Source organism: Mustela putorius, unplaced genomic scaffold (genome assembly GCF_011764305.1).
Source record: "Mustela putorius furo isolate JIRA1106 unplaced genomic scaffold, ASM1176430v1.1 tig00000196_pilon_pilon_pilon, whole genome shotgun sequence".
Classification (NCBI taxonomy): domain Eukaryota; kingdom Metazoa; phylum Chordata; class Mammalia; order Carnivora; family Mustelidae; genus Mustela; species Mustela putorius.
In genome coordinates, this window is record NW_025421310.1 from 324,188 (window position 1) to 346,714 (window position 22,527).

The window sequence follows — 22,527 nt, forward strand, 5'->3', positions numbered from 1 at the left end:
AGCCAGCAGGTTACCGGAGCCCTTCAGCCCAGCGTGCCCGTGCCGGGTAGAGCATCATCACAACCTTACGGGTCCCTAGCCCTGGGGTTGGGGAGGAGTGTGGGGACGAGGTAGAGGATCCCAGAGTTCAGGATCCTGCTTCAGAAGCCGAGGCCTGGGGCAATGGGGACCTCAAAGGGCACTTCCCTAAGGAATCTGGCCAGGCCCAAGTTAAGGTATACTGCGCGCTCCCCAGCACGGATTTGTGAGTTCACGATCGCGCGCAACACGAAGCCCGCACGCCGGTAGGGGGTCTTCCAGCCGCCGAGTTCACACACACGTCCCTGAGGGGCTAGGACACCGTACGCGAGGCCCGGGAAAAGCTTCGCCCCGCCTCCTCGCCCCTAACCGGGCGCCTGCGTATTGGACTAGATGAAGCCTTTTTTCACGCTGTGGGTCCGGGTTGGGGGGAGCGTATGCGCACGCGTCAACTTTGCGCCCGCCGGGAAGAAAGTCACGTGGCGGCCGCCGCAAGGGCGGCGAAGAAGACGACGACGTAGTTTCCGTTTCCACCACCTCTTCCTCTTCCGGTCCTCGGGGAGGCCCTACCGGCTGGCTCTTCGGCTCCGGCCCGGCGTGGGAGGCGACATTCGTCATGGCGATGTTTGAGCAGATGAGAGCGAACGTGGGCAAGTTGCTCAAGGGTATCGACAGGTCTGAGCCCGGTCGGAGGGAGCGTTTCTGGTCAAGCGGCGTGGTGGATGGGATTTTCTAGAAAGCGCAAGGGTTGATTAGCATCCTGGACTTGCCCGGGAGTAGGTTTTCCCATTCTCCCTGGAGGGGGATGTGTGTAAGGAGACGGCACTGCAGGGGCCTACGGACATGAGACAGCCCTGCCTACCTCAGAGTGCTCTCACTTTTTAATTGCTTTAAGGTCTTTCTCTCTGCTGCTCAGCTTTCTCTCTCACAGCCCTTCAGTTTCTTGTGACTCCGCTCCTCAGCCTCTCATAGTGTGCGTCGGTGCCTCTTCATCTCTCTCTCTCTTTTTTTTTCCCTCTCATGCTGTTCATTGGACACATGTCACTGAAATTCTGTCCGCGCTGGGCAGTGCTGGGGACCAGAGGTGACCAGGACAGTCCCAGGCCGTGCTTCCAGGGGGTTCCCAGTTCAGAGCCCAGACAAACCGGGCAGTAGGCAGTGATAGCCTGAAGTAGTCAGGGCTAGGATGGGGGAAGCTAAGCACGAAAGGATGGGACTAAACCAGTGTGGGGGTCTGGAGCAGGGAGGAGGGGTGAGGGGCAAAGATGCCCAGGAGGCCAGGTGTACAAGTTACAGTGACTGATTGGCTGAGAGGTGGGGGGATAGCCTAGAAAAGTCCCAGGAGTCTGATGGGGTGGGGGTGGGGTGGTTCAGAGCATTGGTTTAGGTCTGTAAGGTGGGTAAGTGTTATTAGAGGTTATAGAGCTGATTTAAGAGTAAGTGGCCTGATTTAAGAGTAAGTGGCCAGTGCCAGAGTTCTCCTCCAGCTGCCCTGCCTCCATAAAGGGACTGGCCTCAGCTCCGTTTTTGTCTCTGTTTTCCTGTCTGGATTCTTCTGTAGGTACAATCCTGAGAATCTGGCCACCCTGGAACGGTATGTGGAGACACAGGCCAAGGAGAACGCCTATGATCTGGAAGCCAACCTGGCTGTCCTGAAGCTGTGAGTGTCTGCCTCCATCCCCACCTCCAGGCCTGCAGCCATCTGGGGCAGGGGGGCACTCTCAATATTGGATGAGGCCAGAGTTGGGCTGGTCTTTGGGATATGGCTTCTCTTGGTGTGCACGGCCAGGAAGCCAAGGGAGTTGGGGCAGGAGAGATGGTTTTTAAAAATTAATTAAGGGTTATATGTATAGGTTGGTACAAAACACTAAATCCTAGTTAATTAAATAAGTACGAGTGAGAACCCATGTGAACACCACACTTACCACAAAATTGAGTGTTGTCAGGGCCCCAGGCCCCTTGACTTGAATGCTTTGTGCGAGTCACCTCACCCCCCACCCTTGTAACCACTTTTAGGCTCTCATGATCTGGTTTTTTGTTTGTTTGTTTGTTTGTTTTTGTTGTTTTTGTGTGTGTGTGTGTGTGTCATAGAGAAGCGAGAGCAAGCACAGGCAGACAGAGTGGCAGGCAGAGGCAGAGGGAGAAGCAGGCTCCCTGCCAAGCAAGGAGCCCGATGTGGGACTCGATCCCAGGACGCTGGGATCATGACCTGAGCCGAAGGCAGCCGCTTAACCAACTGAGCCACCCAGGCGTCCCGTGTTTTTGTTGGTTTTTTTTTAACCAGCTTTTTCCACGTTTTATTTAGTTTAGTGGAAGGCTAGAAAAGACTGGGTTGATATGTGACTGGGTTGATATGTGCCTTTTTAATCCAGAGAACAGCATAGTAATTTAACATACTATTGATCACGTTGTATACTCAAAGTTGACAATGATAGACTGGTATGTTGAGAACATTAGATCTGGGGCGGTGGAAGTACCCTGTTCTGTGGCAGTTTCACTAAATGCAGGAGTGTATTTAATGCTCACTGGCTCTCTTATGTCTTCAGTAATATGCCAAGATTTCCAAAGCCTCCTTAGAAATATTAGATCGACTTCCACTTTTCTCACTTCTCACTGCCTCTATGTTCCCCATTCAGCCCTAATTCCTATATATCATGGAAACTCATCAACACAACGTTAAAAAAAAAAAGAAAGAAAGAAAGGGATGAAGGAAAAGAAATGCTTCAGACTGAACGTTTCTATTTAAAGAGGTCTGGAATATTTATTTTTCCTATCAAAAGATAAAATGCGTGTAAAACAAAGCAGTTTCTGGTCTGTGTATTTTTTTTTCCTATCTTCCCTATATCTTGTCTGTTTTCTCATTTGAGCTATTTAAAGAATATAAAGAGAACCCAGAGACAGAGCCTATCTTAGGCAAAAGGAGAATAAATCATGAACATGTGTTCTATTGTAAAATTGTCAGGCTCCAGATCTGTCCACTGGCTCCTAGCATAGCAACGTGAACATTTTCATATAACTAATGAGGGACAGAATTTTTTTAATGATTTTCTTACAATTCCAGCACATCAATTGATGATTATCTGTGTGTTCATATCCCAGGTATATATTAAGTAGAAGTAAGAGAAGTAAGTACCTAAGCTACATGCCTGTGCCCAACTACAAGAGGACCAGAAAACACACAGAGGGACACAGATACCTGTTGGGCAGTAAATTCTCTGCCCGACAAATATCCACGTCCCCCTGTACGCTTTCCAGTCCTCCTACAACTAGGCACAGGCATGCAACTGGGCTCTGAGTTAAACTGGAAAAAGGCCCTCTTGTGTTGAAAATTTTACAAGCTTGATTTCATCTCACAAAGGGTTCAGTAGGCCCACAGATCCAGCCTATGAGATCATCTCAGATTCTGAATGAAGAGTTAGAATAAACATTTTTGGCCACTGAAAAATCTCTACATTGCCTCTATATGTTTGGAGTAAGAACTGTTATGATAGGAAGATGGGACAAGGGGCGCCTGGGTGGCTCAGTGAGTTAAAGCCTCTGCCTTCGGCTCAGGTTACAGTCCCAGACTCCACTCAGCAGGGAGTCCACTTCCCCCCCCTTTCTTTCTGTCTACTTGTGATCTCTGTCTGTCAAATTAAAAAAAAAAAAAAAAAAGGAAGATAGGACAAGAGAAACTCCTGGACCTTCCCCTTACCTCCAAAACAGTAAACAAAAGGTTGTAATATTTCTTGGTGTCCTTTTTTATGGCTTCTTTACAAGTCAGGCTTTTGGTAGAAGGTAAGAGCAGAAGCTTCAAGGTCTCTTGAGGCATAGAATTAGAAGTCTCACAGCATTACTTCTGTGGCATTTTGTTGCTTAAAGCAAATGACAAGGCCAGTTCTGATTTAAGGTGGGGGAAGAAATACAATGCTACTTCACATGAAGAATGGCAAGATTCCATTGCCAAGAAGTGTCATATTGGGTGAGAAAGGAATCCATCAAAATCCTTGAGGAGAGGGGTGCCTGGGTGGCTCAGTGGGTTAAGCCGCTGCCTTCGGCTCAGGTCATGATCTCAGGGTCCTGGGATCAAGTCCCGCATCGGGCTCTCTGCTCAGCAGGGAGCCTGCTTCCTCCTCTCTCTCTCTCTCTCTTTGCCTGCCTCTCTGCCTACTTGTTATCTCTCTCTGTCAAATAAATAAATAAAATCTTAAAAAAAAAAAATCCTTGAAGAGAAACACAGGCAGCAACTTCTTCTAAGTCTCCACAACTGCATGAGCCAATTCCTTAAAATCTCTCTCTTTCTTCTCCATATCCTGTTGGTTCTGTTCCCTTGGAGAACCAAGACTAATAAAGAATATAGATGACCATTTTACTAAAATCATTAGAGGATTGTTGGCACAGTGGGAACAATGAGCTCTTAGGGTGATCCTTGAGGAGTATCTCAGAATTGACAGGTCATGGGAACTCTTCTGCAACCTCTCCAGCTATTCGTTATCTCTTTCATTGAACGTATCTCTCTGCTCTGGCACATTACGGTGTCTGGTAAGAGGGGCCCGTGTAAATACACAGCCTGGGTTCAAAAGCAATTGGAACAAGTTACATGTTGGTGGAGGTCATAGAATCTCGTGATCTGGTTTTATGTGAGTTTACCACACATGCATGTGTCCTGAGGAGCTTGGTTTGGGTTTGCCTGTGTTGAACTTGACACAAACGTAGTCCTACAGCATGAGCGTTTTGGCATCTGGCGTCTTGCACTTTGCTCCGGGTTTGTGAGATGGATCCATTTTTCCTGCGACTGCAGCTTTGTTTTTTTTTTTAAGTTTTTATTTCTTTATTTGACAGAGAGAAATCACAAGTAGACAAAGAGGGAGGCAGAGGTGGGGGTGGGGGGTAGGGTGCAGGGTCCCTGCTGAGCAGAGAGCCAAATGCGGGGCTCCATCCCAGGACTTAGGGATCGAGACCTTGAGACCTTGAGCAGAAGGTAGAGGCTCAACTCACTGAGCCACCCAGACGCCCCCTGCAGCTGCAATTTATTGTCATTCTTGTGTAGGGCTTCCTGTGCGATTGTCTAAACCACCCGTTCTCCTGTGGATGGAGACCTTTGCATTCTATCCCCCCACTCCGTGTCATATTGACATGCTGTCAGCTGTGTAATTTTTATATGTTGTCTCAGTTTGGAGGTCTATAAAATGGCGATAAGAACATTTGTATTTGTGGGGTTGTTTAGATCGTTAATGGCGCAATTGCTGTTTAGTGAGGGCTCATGGTGCGTTAGCTTCTGTGCTCTAAGGTTTGTGGGTGTTAAGTCAGATGCCATAGTGTCTTTTTGAAGTAGACAGGGTTGTTACTGCCCCTTCTTTTGAGGGAGGGGACCAATGACACAGAGAATTTCAAAGAGGTAGTCCAGGATCACTTTTGAGGCCAGTGGGAACCCAAGCAGTCTGGCTCCAGAGCCTCTACCTCTGCTGCAGACTGTACTTCGTATTCATTTACTTGTGAACCACTTAACAGCATCTGGCTTATGGGGTGGCTGGGCGGATTAACTGTCCCCATCTATGGAATAGGAAACTAGGTCAGGGAGGTTAAGGTCACAGAGCAAGAGTGCTGTGATTGGGACTGGAGCCCAGGTATGTCCAACTCCTGAGCTCTGGGCCACAGCACTGGGCCTCAGGTACCTGAAGAGGCTGCTGAAGCTCTGTCTCTTTTTCCCCTTCCCAGGTACCAGTTCAACCCAGCCTTCTTTCAGACCACAGTCACTGCCCAGATCCTGCTGAAGGCCCTCACCAACCTGCCCCACACGGACTTCACACTGTGCAAGTGCATGATTGATCAGGCACACGTATCCTTCCAGTGTCATGGTGGGTTGTGCGGGAAAGGGCTGGGGGCAAGGTAGATAAATTCCCCAGGTCAGCGGGCTGTGAGTTCAGCTGCAAACTCAGAGCGCCTCCTCTGGGCTTGGTATTGTGCTGGGTGGGACATTTGGGGGGCCGGGACAGGCCTGGCCCCTGCCCTTCCAGAACTCACCATGCAGTGGGGGACAGAGGTCCTCTTGTCAGTGACGGCCTACAGTCTGGGCTTGGGGTTCGGAGAGGCCAGAGGAGGCCCCTGATCCTGTTTGGATGTTAGGGAGGGCTTCTTGGAGGAGGGGACGTCCAAAAGATGAGCTAAATGGAGTGTTAAGGAAGGGTGATCTGGGCGGAGGTAAGGAGGTAAGAAGGCCTGGAGAAAAAAAATAGAAGAGGTCAGTGGTCTTTCAGAGGCAGGAGAGGAAGTTTGGTGCAGCCTCACCATGGATTGCAAAATGCAATCTGGTCAGACTCAGAAGGGCACCGGGAAGCTGTAGAAGGCTTCAACCTCAGAGTGAGGGCGCCCGAGTGGCTCAGTCGGTGAAGTAGCTGCCTTTAGGTCCTGATCCTGGAGTCCCAGGATTGCATCCCAACTCGGGCTCCTTGACAAGCTTGGCAGAGTCCCTCATCCATGCTCTGGCACTCAGTCCCGATGCTGTCACACTTAACCTGCCCATCACTTACGCAGTGAACCCGCCCTGCCAGGTGGGTCTGTGGGAGTGTCTGCCTTTTGAGATCAGCCCCCCTCCCTAGGAGTCTGTTTCGGGGGCTTTCCAAATAAAAGAAAAAAGAAGATGTACCATTCGCTGTTAAAAGTACGAAAAGCATACAGTGGAAAGAGACAAGGCTTCCTCCTTCCCCTGCCCCACAGCCACTCTATTCCTCTGCCAGGGGGCAACACTTGTTTGCCATTCTTGGGTGCCTTTCTGGAGATACCCTATAGACAAATGAGTACAGGTGTGTGTGTTCACATACGTGTGTGTGCCCCCCCAACACACACACCAGTCCCCCACCCAGATGGTGGTCTCTTATGCGTGTTGGTCTGTGTCTTGCCTTTTCACATCCCAGTGTGTCTTGTTGCCTCTCCACGCCGGTTCTCTAAGAGTTGGCTCCTCCCAGAGTATGGACAGGCCAGTGTTTGGCTTCGTGGCTCTATTGCTGGCTCGCCTGTTGTCTTAACTGTGCTGCAGTGAACAGAAGGTGGGCAGGGAGAGGTGGTCTGGGACTCAGCGGCAGCCCCCTGAAGCTCAGGGCTGTTTTCCCTTAACACATTCTTCTCTTAGCAAGAAGAACGGCCAATCCGACAAATTTTATACCTCGGAGACCTGCTGGAAACCTGCCACTTCCAGGCCTTCTGGGTAACTTGGCTGCGGGGCCAGGGTGGGCGGCTGGGCTGAGCTGAGCTGGGACAGGCGGCTGAAAGGAATAGCCGTGCCCATTTGCTGTCTGCTTGCATAACTGGGGGCGATCCCTGCTCAGGGCTTTGCGAGGGTGACTACGCGGACTTGTCATCCTCGCACTGAGCCAGGACGCCCACATTGTCCCTTGTGCCCCCAGGTTGGGGCATGTGTGCACACACCCACGTCTGTCCTTCCTCCCAGAGTCCTCCAGCTTCTGTATGCTCCTTCCCTTTCGCTCTTGAACTGGAGCCCCACCCTCCACCTCTGCCAAGGGTCCTTCTCACCATCATTCCCAGACCCGTGTCTCTCCCCCCGAAACCCCTTAGCCCTGCAGCTCAGGTGCATTGGACCCCCAAGGGGTTTAAAAAAACAAAACAAAAATGATCCTTGACTCCAGCCCCGAGTCTGATCTAATCAGCCTGTGTGTGGTCCAGGCTTTGGGATCTGAAGCAGGTGTTTCCGATGCTCAGGGAAGGTGGGGAGCCGCCGCCCGGCACCCGCCTTTAGCAATAACCGCTCCTTCTTCTGCCCATGAATGCCATATGTTTCTGCCCCCGACCACTTCCTCCTAGCTTCCCAGCTCACCCCGGGAGGTCTCCAGCCTGGCGTCCATGGGCCTGACCAGCAGCCTGGGTCCTCCATTGTGCTTCGTCTGTTAGCAGAAGTCTGCATGGGAGACCCTGTGAGAGGCCAGGAGAAGGCCCGTCATGTCCTTGGAGCTTATCCCCTCCTAGCCCAGGGTCTCACTGCCCAATCCCAGCTCTTCACACCTTCTCATCCCCTCTCCTCCTTCCCTTGTCATCACAGCTAGTGCTCTTCTGCCTTGTTTTGTGGGAAAATATAAGCAGTTAAAGCAGAAGTCCCATGTGTACTGCTCTCAGCCTTGACATCTGCTGGCAGCTGACTGAATGCTTTTCTGTTTCAGACCACCCCTCAGCTGGTGCCCTGTTCCCCTTCCTTCTTGCCCACTCAGCGCCTCCCCCTCCTCTCATAGCAGCAGGCCTGGCCTTCCCTGATTGTTTCTGTCACCAGAGACCATGTCCACCCTCTAGTTTTCTTGCCTACAGAAGAGAACTGTCTGGACACCTGGGTGGCTCAGTCATTTAAGCATCTGCCTTCAATTCAGGTCAGGATCCCAGGATTCTAGGATCGAGCCCCGCACTGGGCTCCCTGCTCAGTGAGGAGCCAACTTCTCCCTCTGCCTGCCGCTCCCCCTGCTTGTGCTCTCTCTCGCTCTGCCAAATAAATAAAAGTCTTTAAAAAAATAAGAAGAAAACTCTCCCCGAACCTCCCATCTTCCCTACCACATCTACCTCTTACCCTCTTTTTCTGTACCCCATGGAGTGGAAAGTCTCACATCCCAGGAAACCCCTCCATGTCAGGCAGAGTGGGACCATTGGTAATGCCGTTTGTGGGCTGGGCTGCCTGTGCTCAGTCTCTCCTCCTCTCCCTGCTCACTTGAAGCCGTTGTGTTCATTCCATTCAGGCGTTCGTGGCCAGCCCTCCATCCCCCGGTCTCCCACATGTATACAAGCGCATGCAAGCACTGTGAAACCCACACTGTCTGCCCTGTCGGCCACCTCTGATGGGGAGGGACACACACTGCTCCCTCAAATCCTTTTATCATTTGGCTCCCGGGACAGTTACTGTCCTGTATATCCTCTGCGTTGTCCTTGTGGTTTTCTCATTTCCCACGCTAATGTCACAGGGAACCCTGCTGGGAAGGTGACTTGTGGACAGAAGCCTGAAGGGGTAGGGGTGCTAGCCATGGGGAAAGAGAGTTTGAGACCCAGCACCAGCCAGTGCAGAGACCTTAAGGTGGGCGGACTTGTGGTGTGTCTGGGGAGCAATGAGGAGGCCCCTGTGGCTGGAGCCAAGGGCTGAGTGGGAGGACGTGACAGGCAGATCCTGTGGAGCCTTGTGGGTCATGGTAGGACACTTGGCCTTTTCTCCGAGTGAGATAGGAGCAGGAGGAGGTGGGTGAGTGCAGTTAGCTAAGTTTCTGTCTCTCTTCCCTCTTTGGGTCTGTGGTTTCTGCCTGCCTGATTCAACCCCCAGCTCTCTGATTTGGGGCAAGTCACTTAGCTCCTCTGAGCCTTGGTTTTTTCATCACTAAAAATGGGCAGAAAATAGTAACTTATGTCAGGGTCACACAGAGAAGAAAGTTGGCATGTGAGGTGAATGCCCAAATCGTAGCTTCTGTTGCTGACTTCATTAATGATGATGTACTTGAGGTCATTCACATTATTGGGAACGTTACCCTTTCCCTCACAGCAAGCCCTGGATGAAAACATGGACCTTCTGGAAGGTATAACTGGCTTTGAAGACTCTGTTCGAAAATGTAAGTCTGTCTCGGTGCCTGGGCTCCCCAGGGGGAAGGGGTAGGGAGTGGCCCTTTACTGTCTTCATTCTTCCCCCCACTGCAGTTATCTGCCACGTTGTGGGCATCACTTATCAGCACATTGATCGCTGGCTGCTGGCCGAGATGCTCGGGGATCTGACAGGTAAGGCCTCTTAGGGTTCCTAGTGCCAATCGAGGAGGTTAGGGGTGGTCAGGAGCCATGGTCCTCAGCCAGCTCCTCAGATGGGCCCATCCCTGCGCCAGCAAGTCAGCATTGAAGGTCCCGCCCAGCTCGTTACTGAAGGAGTGAGGGACTGGTACAAACATGCCCTTCCTTGGGGAGATCCTCCAGCATTTGTTTATTTTATTCTACGTGAGTCATTTGAATGCCTGCTCAGTACCAGGCTGTCTTAGGCCTTTGGTATGTAGCCATGAATGAGACAGAATGGCTCAGATTTGTTCTCAGGGAGGTAGCAAAACAGATGACAAAATGAGACGTGCAAGTGTAGTGTGCACTCACCCAGGACTGCTCCTGGGGCTCGGGTAAGTAGTGAGTAGTTGTGGGGTTTTTTTTGTTTGTTTGTTTTTTAGGATTTTATGTATTTATTTGACCAAGAGATCACAAGTAGGCAGAGGGGGACGGGGAAGCAGGCTCCCTGCTGAGCAGAGAGCCTGATGCGATGCGGGCTCCTCCGTTCCAGGACCCTGAGACCATGACCCGAGCCAAAGGCAGAGGTTTAACCCATGAGCCACTCAGGTTCCCCTTTTGTTTGATTTTTCAAGAGATCCTTCCAGGAGCACCTGGGGCACTCAATCAGTTAAGCATCTGATTCTTAATCTTAGGGTTGTGAGTTCAGGCCCCTACTTTAAAATAAATGAATAAATAAATAAAAGTAAAAGATCCTTCCATAAAAAAAAAGAAGAAGAAGAAAAGACGGGAAGAAAAGCACGTTTGTGTATTTGCTTGTTTTTGCAAAAAGAAACAGGAAGGAAATTAAAACTAAGGAAAATGGTTACTCCTTGGGAGGGCGGGGTGAGCACAGCACTGGGGAGTGGGGCTTTGGGGGTGAGATTTCAGTACCTTATTTGGGTAGTTTTGCCTTTTGATCTGTAGAGTGTGCGTGCTTGTGCTCTCTGTTGTTTAGCAGAAGCTAACTTTTCTTGGACAGTTTGTGTCAGGCTATACTAAGTGCGTTTCATCAGATAGGTGTTTTTCATATTTTTTTCTGAAGATTTTATTTATTTGACAGAGAGATCGATCACGAGTAGGCAGAAAACCAGGTAGAGAGAGAAGGGGAAGCAGACTTCCCACTGAGCAGAGAGCCCGAATGTGGGGCTCCATCCCAGGACCCTGAGATCATGACCTGAGCAGAAGGCAGAGGCTTTTTAACCCACTTAACCCACCCAGGCACCCTGTTTTACATATTTAAAAGGGAGATTAAGTCAAAAAGGGATCAACCAACCCTTAGGCTTGAGTCTAAAAAGAAGCAGACGAATTTATCAGATTGCTAACAGTCCCACAGGAGTTACCTCAAGCAGCAGGTTGTCTTCTGGCCGCGCATCCTTCCTGGCAGGTTTTTTTTAAGATTTTTTTTTTTTTTTTGGTTAGAGAGAGAGTGCGAGCGCGCAAGCACAGGCAGACAGAGTGGCAGGCTAGAGGCAGAGGGAGAGCAAGGAGCCCGATGTGGGACTTGATCCCAGGATGGGATGCTGGGATCATGACCTGAGCCAAAGGCAGCTGCTTAACCAACTGAGCCACCCAGGCGTCCCAAGTTTTTTAAGAGCAAAAACAGCCTGCAAAGAAATTCCCAGCTGAGGCTCTGGCCTTATGAGTCGTGATAGCAAGGACATAATTTTAAAACCATTTCCAAGTTGTGTGGAAAAGCAGAGAAGGAAGTGTAGCACTGTTGGAAACTAAGGTCTGTGCTGGGAGAGAAAAGCGAGGGAGAAATGGAAAGGGGAGATAGGCCCTGTGGTGTCAGGGTGGGAAAGCCGACAGGCTCCCTCTGGCTGCCTCTCGGAGACCAAACCATGGAAACGCAAGCACGCGTGGCCACAGGAGACACCTGTGGCCCCTGAGGCAGCCAGCATGGGGGCTCCCGGCCTTCAGCTGTGGTCCTGTGGGGGTGGGGTGCCTGAGCCGCCCGCCCGGCCCCTGTCCCCTGCAGACAGCCAGCTGAAGGTGTGGATGAGCAAGTACGGCTGGAGCGCTGACGAGTCGGGCCAGATCTTCATCTGTAGCCAGGAGGAGAGCATCAAGCCCAAGAACATCGTGGAGAAGATCGACTTTGACAGTGAGTGGGGGCCCAAGGCCGCAGGCTATGTGTCTAAGGAGCTGCCCTGTGACGGGCCGGGGCTGGGGCCCCAGAAGACTTGGGTGGCTGTGGTCTGGTTCCGGATTGGGAACTCGGCATCCACCAGAGCCCACTGGCTTCTCTCACAGGGCTTCCTGCTGAGGGAGGTGGGGCAGGGGGCAGAGGAGTCCTTCCCTGGGACTCCTGGGGGCTCTGATCTCTTTGCGGTCTGTCCCTGGGGATGGCGCCTTGGCCCTGGTGTCTGCAAAAACAGGGACACCAGAAAGTGTTCACGGATTCTGGAATCAGGTAGCTATGTGGGGCTCTCGGTTCTTGGTCTTAGCTCTGTCACTTGGGGCCAGTGGTTTTACCTGTGCCTCAGTTTCCTCATCCAAAAAGTGGGGACGCTGGCAGCAGTCATTCTGACAAATACTATGTCGTTTCTGAAGCTTACTAAGTCGTTTGGTCCTCATGTGAACCCCATACGGGAGAGGATTATTATTGTATGTGACGAAACACATGCACGTCTTGGAGGTACTGGAGCAGAGTGAGGCCGTCTGTGCGGAAAGCAGAGCAGAGAGCCACGGCGGTCCTCGGCTGAACTGGCCCTGCTGGTCCCTCAGCCGGGAAGGGAGTGGGATAGCTGTGCAGTCAGCCCTCTGATCTGCACACCATGCGCGCGTCATCGAGGGAGTGAGAACCTGGGGCCAGAGTTCAGCCACTCCCTCACGCCCTGGGTCTCCTCCCCCACCCTCTAGTCTGATTCTGGGGTTGTAAAGCTGTGTCTTGGCCCAGCGTGGTTTCTCACTACAAACCAGCTCATCTGGAGCTAAACTGTGGAGCAGGACTTGGTGGGCCCCTTTGCACAGGGGGTGTCTAGACCCTCACTGTAAGCGAGAAGTGCCCCCCTCCTGCCTCCGTGTTGGGTTCTGGGGAGAAGACCCTGCCGCATAGGGCTCTCCTGGGGGAGATACAAGGCTGCGCTTAGTGTGTCTTGCAGGTAGCTTGTGGAGAGTGTTGCTGTGACGGCGGTGAGAGGAGCAAGAACTGACTGCCAGGTGTTCTGAGCAGGTCATGTAGTCCTAGGACCCTGTGGGGTCCATGCCTCATGCAGGCGGGAAAGCTGGAGTTAATGAGCTTGCCTAAGGTCACCCACCTGGTACTAGGCAGAGCTGTGATTCCTACATAGGTCTCCTTGCTCTAGAGTTGAAATTGGGTTTTTTTGTTTGTTTTTGTGTTGTTGTTGTTTTTTAAGATTTTATTCATTTGTTTGACATAGACACAGGGAGAGAGGGAACACAAGTAGGGGGAGTGGGAGAGGGAGAAGCAGGCTTGCCACTGAGCAGGGAGCCCGACACGGGACTCGATCCCAGGACCCTGGGATCATGACCTGAGCGGAAGGAAGACAGTTAAAGACTGAGCCATCCAGGTGCCCCCAGAGTCGACCTTCTTTACTAGCGCCCCATACTGTCTTTGTGGGGTGCCTGGCTGGCTCAGTCTGAAGAGTGTGCGACTCTTATTCTTGGAGGTCTTCAGTTCAAGCCCCGTGTTGGGGACAGAGATTACTTCAAAAAGAAACAAAACAAAACAAAAAATCTGACTTTAAGGTGATAAGGGCCCAGAAAAGTTTTGTGATCTGCCACCCCTAAAGAATTGTGGGTGCCATGGTTGGTGGCTGGAGGTTGGTTTCTCATTCTTTTTTTAAGATTTTATTTATTTACTTGACAGAGATCACAAGTAGGCAGAGAGGCAGGCAGAGAGGAGGAAGCAGGCTCCTTGCCGAGCAGAGAGCCCGATGTGGGGCTCCATCCCAGGACCCTGGGATCATGACCAGAGCTGAAGGCAGAGGCTTTAACCCACTGAGCCACCCAGGTGCCCCTAGGTTTCCCATTTTCACCATGTTGACCTGCTCCCCTCTTCTCTTCCCAACAGGTGTGTCCAGCATCATGGCCTCCTCCCAGTAACTGGGCCAGCCAGCGTTGAATAAAGATTTGATGACTTACTCCTGGTGTCTCCCGCTCATTGGCTTCCTGCCTCTGTCCCTCGCCCACCAGAGGGCACCCGGGAGCAGGCCTTTGCCCACTCTCTGGAGCCTCCTCCCTTCTGCCTGGGGCCTCCCTCCTCCTACTTCCTCCCCTACCCCACCCCCCCTCCCCACACACACACCAGACCTTCCACACCCACCTTCCTGACGTGTCAGGTCACCAGTTGCTAGCCGGCAGCCGTGAGTCAGCAAGGAGGAGGATGTGAATGAATAGGATGTAGGAGTCCAACCCTGCCGCTGGGTGTGCCTGGCTCTTCTGCCTTCTGGAACAGGCAGTGAACAGGAGTGGGTTCCTGGTGAGGGGAGGCACACCTTTGCCCTTTGGCCTGACAGGCTGGAGGAGGGAATGAGGGAGGATTCAGTCCACCTCCTGTCCTGACTAATGCTCAGCCCATCCTTGTGTGCCCTTGGCTTGGCGACTCTGCCTCTGTTTCTGTTTCCTCATCTGTGAAAGGGGGAGAATGACCCACCCTTGTCAGTTGTGGGAAGTCCAGGACCTCTGGCCAATAAAGGTCTCTCATCAGGGCCTAGCATGTTCTTGGCTCTTAGAAAACAGGAGTCATTGTTAATTTCAGATTCAAGATTCTCCCCAAGGTTGCATTGTTCATACCCAAGATTGCAAACTAGTCCTCACCATTCTGCTTGGAAGGATTTTACAAGAAAATTGGGAATTTTAGCTAGGCCATTCACCTTCAGACTACACCAGCCAGGAGTCATAGTTAATACTACTTGACCTGTAGCTGGGTTGGTTTATCCCTGTCTTAGACAGGAAGGATTCTGGAGTCTAGCAGAGTGATCTTGGGCAAGTATCTTCTGCTCTGAGCCTGCTGCCTGCAGGAAGAAGGGATGGCGGCAACAGCAACTGCCTTTGGGCAAAAGTGCGGCAAAAGAGATGCCATCATAGATGTCCAGCCCTTAGTGTAACCTGGCAGGTGTCACTGAGGGAGTATTTCCTTCTCATAAACCATTACATGTGAACTTAGCCTGCGGAGAGGGCAGTGGCAGTGCTTGGCCTGTCCCCCCTTCCGGGTCCTCATCTGCTTGCATTCACACCCATCATTCTTTTGAGACATTGACAGAGCCAGGGCAGGGTGGGACACCCTTTGCCCTGGGTTCCAGACCTGAGCAGGAGCCAGGAAGCAGGGTGTGCCCGAGTTCCCGGGACAAAGGTGCCTCTGTGACTGACAAGGGGAGCCAGCTCTAAGGGGCAGGGGAGGGGCATAGAAAGACAATATTGGGGTGCTATTTGATCATCACCCACTCTGTGTGAGTATGACTCCCACTCACCCCTGCTTGGCAGGTGCCTTCGTGTAGATACAAGTTGTACGACTGACCATGGCTGCTCTGCAGGGAAGAGGAAATGACCTTTACCTCTTTGGGAAACGACAGCTTTTCCTGCTTAGCCTACTGCTGTTGCTCTAGGAGGATCCTTTAAGAAGCTATAGAAAAAGACTGCCTGAGGTCAAACACCAGCCTAGTGACCTCAAGGCACATTGGTTGACCTCCTTGCGCCTCAGTTTCCCAGCTAGGGTGAGCACCCACTTGAGTGCGTTGGAAGAGTAGAGAACAGCCCAGCCTGTGGTAAGAGATGATACACTTACTGCTGGTCTTGCTCACTTGGGCTTGGGGGTGTTATTTCAGCTGCTTCCATAGTCTCCTCTCAACGTCCGGGTATGTGTTCATGTTCCCACCCTAGAAGGACACAGCCCTGTTTGGTTTGTTTCACTAACTAGAATTAGCAATGGAATACAACAGGGGCGCCGGGCTGGCTCAGCCGGTAGTACGCGTGACTCTTGATCTTGGGGTCATGAGTTCAAGCCCCACATTGGACAAAGAGCATACTTAAAAAAAAAAAAGTCACAAATAACATTTATAAATAAAGGGAGCCTTTAAACCTCACTGATGGGGGCCATCCACTTCATCTTTGAGCCCTTCGTCTGGGACGTCTTTCAATGTCCTTTGGGAGCAGTCAGGGTGGGGCTGGTGGCCCAGAGCTCCAGTGGCTCTCTCTGCCAACTAGGCCCAGCACAAAAGTCCTGGGTTGGTTCCCTAGGTCACAGACAACACTCCTGGATCTTTGGCCAGGTCCTGGCATCCCCAGGGAAAATGGGCTGTATGCAGGCCCTGTCTCCTTCCTTTGTGTTGCATTGGATCCCTTTTAGTGCCTTTGAAAGAGGTGGGAAGAAATCCACAAGCTCCCATGCCTGGAGGAGCCGGGTCTTTTCATTCCCATCCCCAGTAGCTGACTGTGACCCAGTCTATTCCGTTCACACTGTGGGCCAGTTCTTTCTCTACTCTAATTCTAACTCTTACCTCCTTTGCTTTCCTGACTCGAGTCAAGTTCACACTCTCCAGTCGCTCAGGTCCAAACCTTGGGAGCCATCTTGAGTCTGGATTCTTCCTTCATTCTCATGTCCACCCCCACTCCCCATCCAATTCACTACAGTAAGTCATGTCAGCTCCCCTTTTCCAAATCTTTCCACTGCCCATCCTCCATGGCTCTCTCCCAGGACCCTGGTCCTGACTAGGACCAGGTCCTCACCTGGACCATTGTGGCAGCCCTCTGGCTGGTCTCCCTGAGCTCATTCCACCTATAGTTTGTTCCCCTCCCATGGCTGCTGGAGCCTGTAAAGAGCTGCACTTGATCCCAGCCCTCCCCCTGCGTAGGGTCCTCCCTGAAACCTCCCACTGCATTTTCAATAAAATTCAAAGTCCTCATCATGGTTTTAAGTCCACCCATTCACTCACCTAAGATATATTAAGCTGCTGTCTTGTGTAGACACTGCTTCAGAGACTAGGGAAATGGCAGTGACTCCTGGACTGACATTCTTGGGAAGGAGAAAGATAATCACGGTAAACGTAGTATGCTAAATGGTCATTTGTATTCTTGAAAAAAAACAAAGCAAAGGAGGAAAGGTGTAAGATGTTCTTTTAACTAGGGTTAAAGTCTCCCTGAAGAGGTGATGGTCTCACTGAAGAGGTGATGTTTCTGCAGACCTGCAGGAAAGGAGTCTGTTGAAGTCCTGGGGATCCAGTATGTGGGGAAAGTGTTCAGGCCCTGGTAACAAGGTATCATCCAGTGCAAAGGCCCTGAGGCTGGAAGGTGCCTGGTGTGTTTGAAGAACAATGAGGAGGAAGTCAACAATGTGGCAGCAGCTCAGAGATGGAGGGAGAGACAGAGGTGAACTGGAAGAGGAAATGGGGACAGGATGGGGAATCCCCTGGGGGTCTGGCTGGGGCTCTAGGAGTATCTTATTTCAAAAGTGGGGCTGAGCCTAGGTGGGGAAGGCTCCTTCAGCCTTTCCTCCTTTCTTTGACTTTGACTTGTACTTGGTATTGCACCAAAGAGGAGTTCTGAATGAGGAAGGAGAGAATTAGGTGAGAGATATGAGGCTCCCTCAGGCTTCATGTGGGAAAGGGAGTGTGGTGGAGGGTTGGGAAAGGGAGCAGGGAGATGGGAAGGAGCCTGCTACAGTGGTCCATGTGAAGACAAGGCAGGGTGGACAGGACTAGGATGGGGCCATGGAGGCAGGAGAAAATGAGTGGATTCTGCATATACCTTTTATTTTTTATTTTTATTTTTTTATTTTACTTATTTCTTTTAAGATTGATTGATTTATTTGAGAGAGAAAGTGAGCATGGTGGGGAGGGGCAGAAGGAGAGAGAGAGAGAGAGAGAGAGAGACTCTTAAGCTGACTCAGCACCAAATGCAGAGTCCCACTTGGGGACTAATGACTCTGAGATCATGACAGGAGCAACCTGGGTGGAAACCAAGAGTTGGTTGCCTAACGGCACCACCTGTATATACTTTTAAGATAGAACTGACAATTTCCTGCATTGGATGTGGGGTGTGAAGACACAGAGGAGGCAAGGATTGACGAAAGTCTTATTGCCCACACAGCTGGAAGGGTGGAGGCACCATTAACTGAAATGAGGATGACTGTGGGGTGATCAGGTTTGGGAAGATCCGAAGCTTTGGATATTTAAATCTGAGAAGTCTATGAATGTGGCAGTGTCAATTATCTGTATTTATTTGCTTACTTACTGTTGCCCCCCCCCCATGTAAGCCACATGAGAACTAATCATGTTTCAATCACTTACCATGCTTACCATGCTTAGGACTCTATTGCCAGTGCCCAAGAACAACTCCTGGCACACCACAGATGCTCGATAAATGTTTGTTGAATGAATGAAGACAGACAATTCCCCAGACTCCTTTACCTTCCTGGTCAGCCAATATTTATTCCAATCTACCTAACAAGAGTTAGGAAACTCTTGTTAGGTAGATTGGAACTCTTGTTTTGTTTTGTGAATCCTTCAGGTCTGTGTGCAAATATTCCCCTTTTCTGCAAAGCCTACCCTGAGTACTGTTTGACATTCCAGCTCATGCTTAATTTTTCTCCATAACGTTTATCAGATGTTGGACTATACTCCCAAAGATTTTGTTATCTTCCTTCACTAGAACGTAGTTCCACGAGGGCAGGGATTTCTGTCTATCTTGTTTAGTGTGGATGCGTAAGACATGATGCGGCACACAGTCGGCAGGTCTAGGCTTGACCGCCAGACCCCCGCCTTATGAATCATTCATGAACGGCCCCGCCCACACGCAGAGAACGAGCGCGCTCTCGCGGGAGAGGGGAAGCAGCTCGTACACGAGCTGAAGGGGCGGTGGGGGAAGTGAACTCTGCGCAGCCGCCGAAGACGGGTCCCAGCGTCTTTCTGGTTAGGAGGCGCGCGCGCGCGCGGGAGGGCGGCGGCGGCGGCGGCGCGGTGCGCAGGCGCGGCGAGCAGTGCGCAGGCGCTGGGGGAGGGCGGGCTGAAGCAGCTGAAGCGGCGGCGGCGGCGGCGGCGGAGGCTCGGGCAGAGGGGCGGGAGCTGCGGCGGGAGCAGACGGGCTGGTGGGCGAGCGAGAGGCGGCGGAATGGTGGACTACCACGCGGCGAACCAGTCTTACCAGTATGGCCCCAGCAGCGGGGGCAATGGCGCCGGCGGCGGGGGCAGCATGGGCGACTACATGGCCCAGGAGGACGACTGGGACCGGGACCTGCTGCTGGACCCGGCTTGGGAGAAGCAGCAGCGTAAGGTGCGTGGCCCGCGGGCCGAACGGGCTGAAGGGGGGCTTCCGAGGGAGGTTGGGGCCCGGGAAGGGGATTGGAGTTCTCAAGAGGGAATTGGAGGGTCTGGGGGGGGGATCGGGGGTCATGAAACAGAATTGGCGGGACTGGGAAGGGGTTTGTAGTCCCAAGAAGAAATTTTAGAACTTGACCAAGGAATGGGGAGTCTGAAAAAATAGTTGTCGGCTGTGTAGAGAATGTAGAAGTCTAAAAAATAAAAAATCAGATAGCCCGATGAAGGAATTGGAGGGTCTGGGCGGGGAATTGGGGGAAACCAAGATGCTTGGAGACTTCTAAAATGGAATTGGGGTCTGAGGCGGGATGGAAGGGTCAGAGGGTGTTTGGGGGTGCGGAGAGAAGCGGAGGAGTCTGGAATTTGTGGGCCAGAATGGAATTAATGGTTGGGGGAGCCTGAAGAGGAGCTCGAAGATGGAAGGGGTTATTTGGAGTGCAGAAAGGTGTGAAGAAGATTAGGGTTTGGGGAGTTCTTTTTTTTTTTTTTTTAAGGATTTTATTTATTTGACAGAGAGAAATCACAAGTAGATGGAGAGGCAGGCAGAGACAGAGAGGGAAGCAGGCTCCCTGCTGAGCAGAGAGCCCGATGCGGGACTCGATCCCAGGACCCTGAGATCATGACCTGAGCCGAAGGCAGCGGCTTAACCCACTGAGCCACCCAGGCGCCCGGGTTTGGGGAGTTCTAAAGGGGTTGGAAATTCTGGAAGTCTGAAGATGGAGTAGGGGGTACTAAGAAAGGGATATGGAGTCTGAAGAGTATTGGGGGGACCTGGGAGAATTGGAAGATGAGAAGGATAGAGGAAATAAGTGGGTGTGAGATGGGAGTGGGGTGTGAGGATGGGTAGGGGTGCGAATGAAAGAAGTTAGGGAGCTGTGAGAAGTGTGGGAAGGGGTGAGATTTATTTGGGGGGGACCCTGTTCTCATTGGAGGGTTGGAGGAGTAAGAGGTACTGATGAGGTCTAAAGAGGACCAAGGGAGATGCAGAGTGTACCTGGAGTGTTTTGAAGAGGGGCTTCTGATGGAAGGCTGAAAAGCTCAGCCAAGGCTTGGAAGAGCCTAAGGAAAAGGTGGTGTGGAAAAGGTGAGCATGCTGGAGAGAATGGGAGCCGTGGAATGGCGGGTAAGGGGAGGGAGATTAGTTTAGAAAAACGAAAGTCTCATTAGGAAGGCAGTGTGTGATGGATGGCCTGAGAAAGGAATTTGGAGGGGGGAGGGCTTCTAGAGGTACACAGTCTCAGTCCTGGGACTACAGAGTGTGTTTTAAGGTGAGGGGAGGGAGAATAAGGGAGGAAACTGAGTGTCAAGGAAGAATTGTCTTTGGGAGGAGGGGGTGAAGGGACCCTTAAAGCAGGGTCTGTTTTCAGAGGGCATGTTGGAGTGTGGAAGCAACTTAGAGGAGAGACTCCAGTAGTGAAAGGGAGACCAAAAGGAGGGGGCGACCTGGAGAAGGTGTTTGTGGGGAGGGATAATTCAGGGTAGTTGGTGAAGGGAGCTCTCAGCTGATAGAAGAGAAGGTTTGGGTGTGTGCAGGAAGAGCTAAAGAAAGGAGTGTGTTGAGTGTGTGTGTGTGTGTGTGTGTGTGTGTGTGTGTGTGTGTTGGGAGAGGTGATTTAAAGTGTGTGTGAAGAGAGTGTCAGGTACTTGAAGTTAGAGGCTTTTCATATGTTCCGAAGACCTGAATTTTCTTCCAGATTTGTTACTCATAAGCTTTGTGGTCCTGGGCAAGACCCTTGCTTTCTTAGTACAGTTCTGTCATCTGTGAAGTGAGGAAGGAGGGAAGGAAGCCCTCCTGTGATGCTATAGAAATGGATGCATCCGGTGTGGGGATTTGGGGGGGGGGGTTGGTGGAGCTTATTCCGGAGGACCATGGGGCCGACTCAAGGGATTGGAGTGATGAGCTGGGGAGGACAGCTGAGAGTGTGACTGGAAGCCTCTTGAGGGTGTGAATTGGTGCCGGGGGTGGGGCAGAGTAGGCCACCAGGGGTGGAGGGGAAGGGTGAAAGGAGCAGCTGTTCCTGGGGTGGGGCCTGGCATAACCTTGGGTAAATTCCCAACCTCTGCTTGAATTTCCTTATCAGTTGGGGGGTGGCGGGTTGGTGATGGTGTTCTTTTCCATTGCTCCAGTTATCTCCCGGGTGGCCAGGTTGAGATAATCTGTTGTAGAAATGCGTTTTAAGGGTAGAGGGAGATCTAGCCTGCTGTCACGTCATTAATTTATTGCCCCAGGCAGTGCTGGGTTGGAAAAGGTTAAGAGTTGCCAAGAGACTTGGAAAGTTGGGAGGGGAACCAGGGGGCCTCGGGGGGCCTCGGGGTTGTTGTGGAGTATTTCTGGGATCTGCCTTCTCCAGCTCCAGGTGCTTGGGAAAATGAGCCCCTGACTCTTTTCTCCCAGGTTGTGAGAGTGGGGGAACCTTCCCTGACCCTCCCTTGCTGTCTTATACCTCTCCCCACATGCCTCCCTTTGCTAGCTCATTTCCACTCCCTTCTGGGAGTTAGGGTGTGTGCTCCTTCGTGGTTATAGTCTCCCTTGCACGCAGGGTGAGTCTGGGGCCCCATTCAGACCCTGGGCAGGAACCCAGACTCACCGGAACCCCAAGGTCCTGCTGCTCTGTGTTATTTTCCCTCTTCCCTTCCTCAAGGACCAGGCAAGGTTGAGGGAAAGGGTGGCTCACAGTGTCCTCTAATACAAACTGCTTTCAATTCTCAATAAGGGTTAGATTCTAGTATGTCCTGCTTTAGATCCTACTGCAGCAAATATTTACACATAGCTGTTCTTTGGGGAAAAATATTGCTTCACTGCTGTGCACTTTCCTATTATGGAATAGAGATCTTTTATGAAATGGGGGAAGGAGTAATGGAAAGGAATATGTACACAAATCTGTACTGCTCTTTCCCTTTGAAGAGGAACCCCCTACCTGCTCCCCACAACAGTCTGGGTGAGTTTTTCTACATTATAGTGTCACTTTAGTGACTTGACAAGTTGTCCCTCTTGCCTCTCCAAGACTGAGCCACGGGCACAGGGAGAATGACACTCAAGTACTCACATACTCTAAAAATCTGTGTCCAAGTTAGCTGTAGTCCCCTAAAGTGTGTGGAATTAAATTCTTCTTGGAGTTAGTTAAAGGCTGGTTCAAGTCAGGGTGTGTGTGGCTTCTGGTGGTTCTCACTTCTACCTGAAGCCGTTGGCTCTGACTTCTAGGGTCCCCTGTAAGCAAGGTACGACCTGATAAGTAGGTTGTGCAATAGGTCTGACACAGCAGGCCCTAAGTTTTCTCCTGGGGCATGGGGGGAAAGACTGGTCTGTTCTGAGCCAGTTCTCCAGCAGTTACAGTTCTCAGCCACACAGTTCTTTCTCCCAGTTTCTGAAAGGGTCCTGGGCAGCCTGGTGCTGCCCCCTGCTCCCCCGGATAGGAGAGGTCTCATAGGCTCCTCTGGATAACCTCTGGCATAACAAGAAATTCCTCCCTCGCTAAGC

At 51.5% G+C, this 22,527-nt stretch overlaps 2 protein-coding genes across 6 annotated transcripts in view; both read left to right on the forward strand.

The window, feature by feature from the left end:
• The first annotated feature begins 536 nt into the window (after positions 1-536).
• On the forward strand, positions 537-13,880 carry EIF3K (eukaryotic translation initiation factor 3 subunit K). The gene is made up of 8 exons (XM_004776233.3): positions 537-693; positions 1,580-1,678; positions 5,716-5,836; positions 7,127-7,201; positions 9,518-9,584; positions 9,670-9,747; positions 11,753-11,878; positions 13,811-13,880. Exons 1-8 carry the CDS (start codon positions 635-637, stop codon positions 13,840-13,842), a joined length of 657 nt encoding a protein of 218 aa, XP_004776290.1. The 5' UTR covers positions 537-634; the 3' UTR covers positions 13,843-13,880.
• Positions 13,881-18,734: 4,854 nt separating this feature from the next.
• The window catches only part of ACTN4 (actinin alpha 4), a 69,163-nt gene continuing 65,370 nt past the window's right edge, over positions 18,735-22,527 (forward strand). For 4 of the 5 annotated variants that reach the window (XM_045076778.1, XM_045076773.1, XM_045076776.1 and 1 more), the window contains exon 1: positions 18,736-19,005. In XM_045076778.1, the coding sequence (XP_044932713.1) occupies positions 18,844-19,005 (162 nt within the window). In that variant the 5' untranslated portion in view covers positions 18,736-18,843. Of the gene's footprint in view, positions 19,006-22,527 lie in introns of all 5 variants that reach the window. The other variant, XM_045076777.1, reaches the window with a different exon arrangement.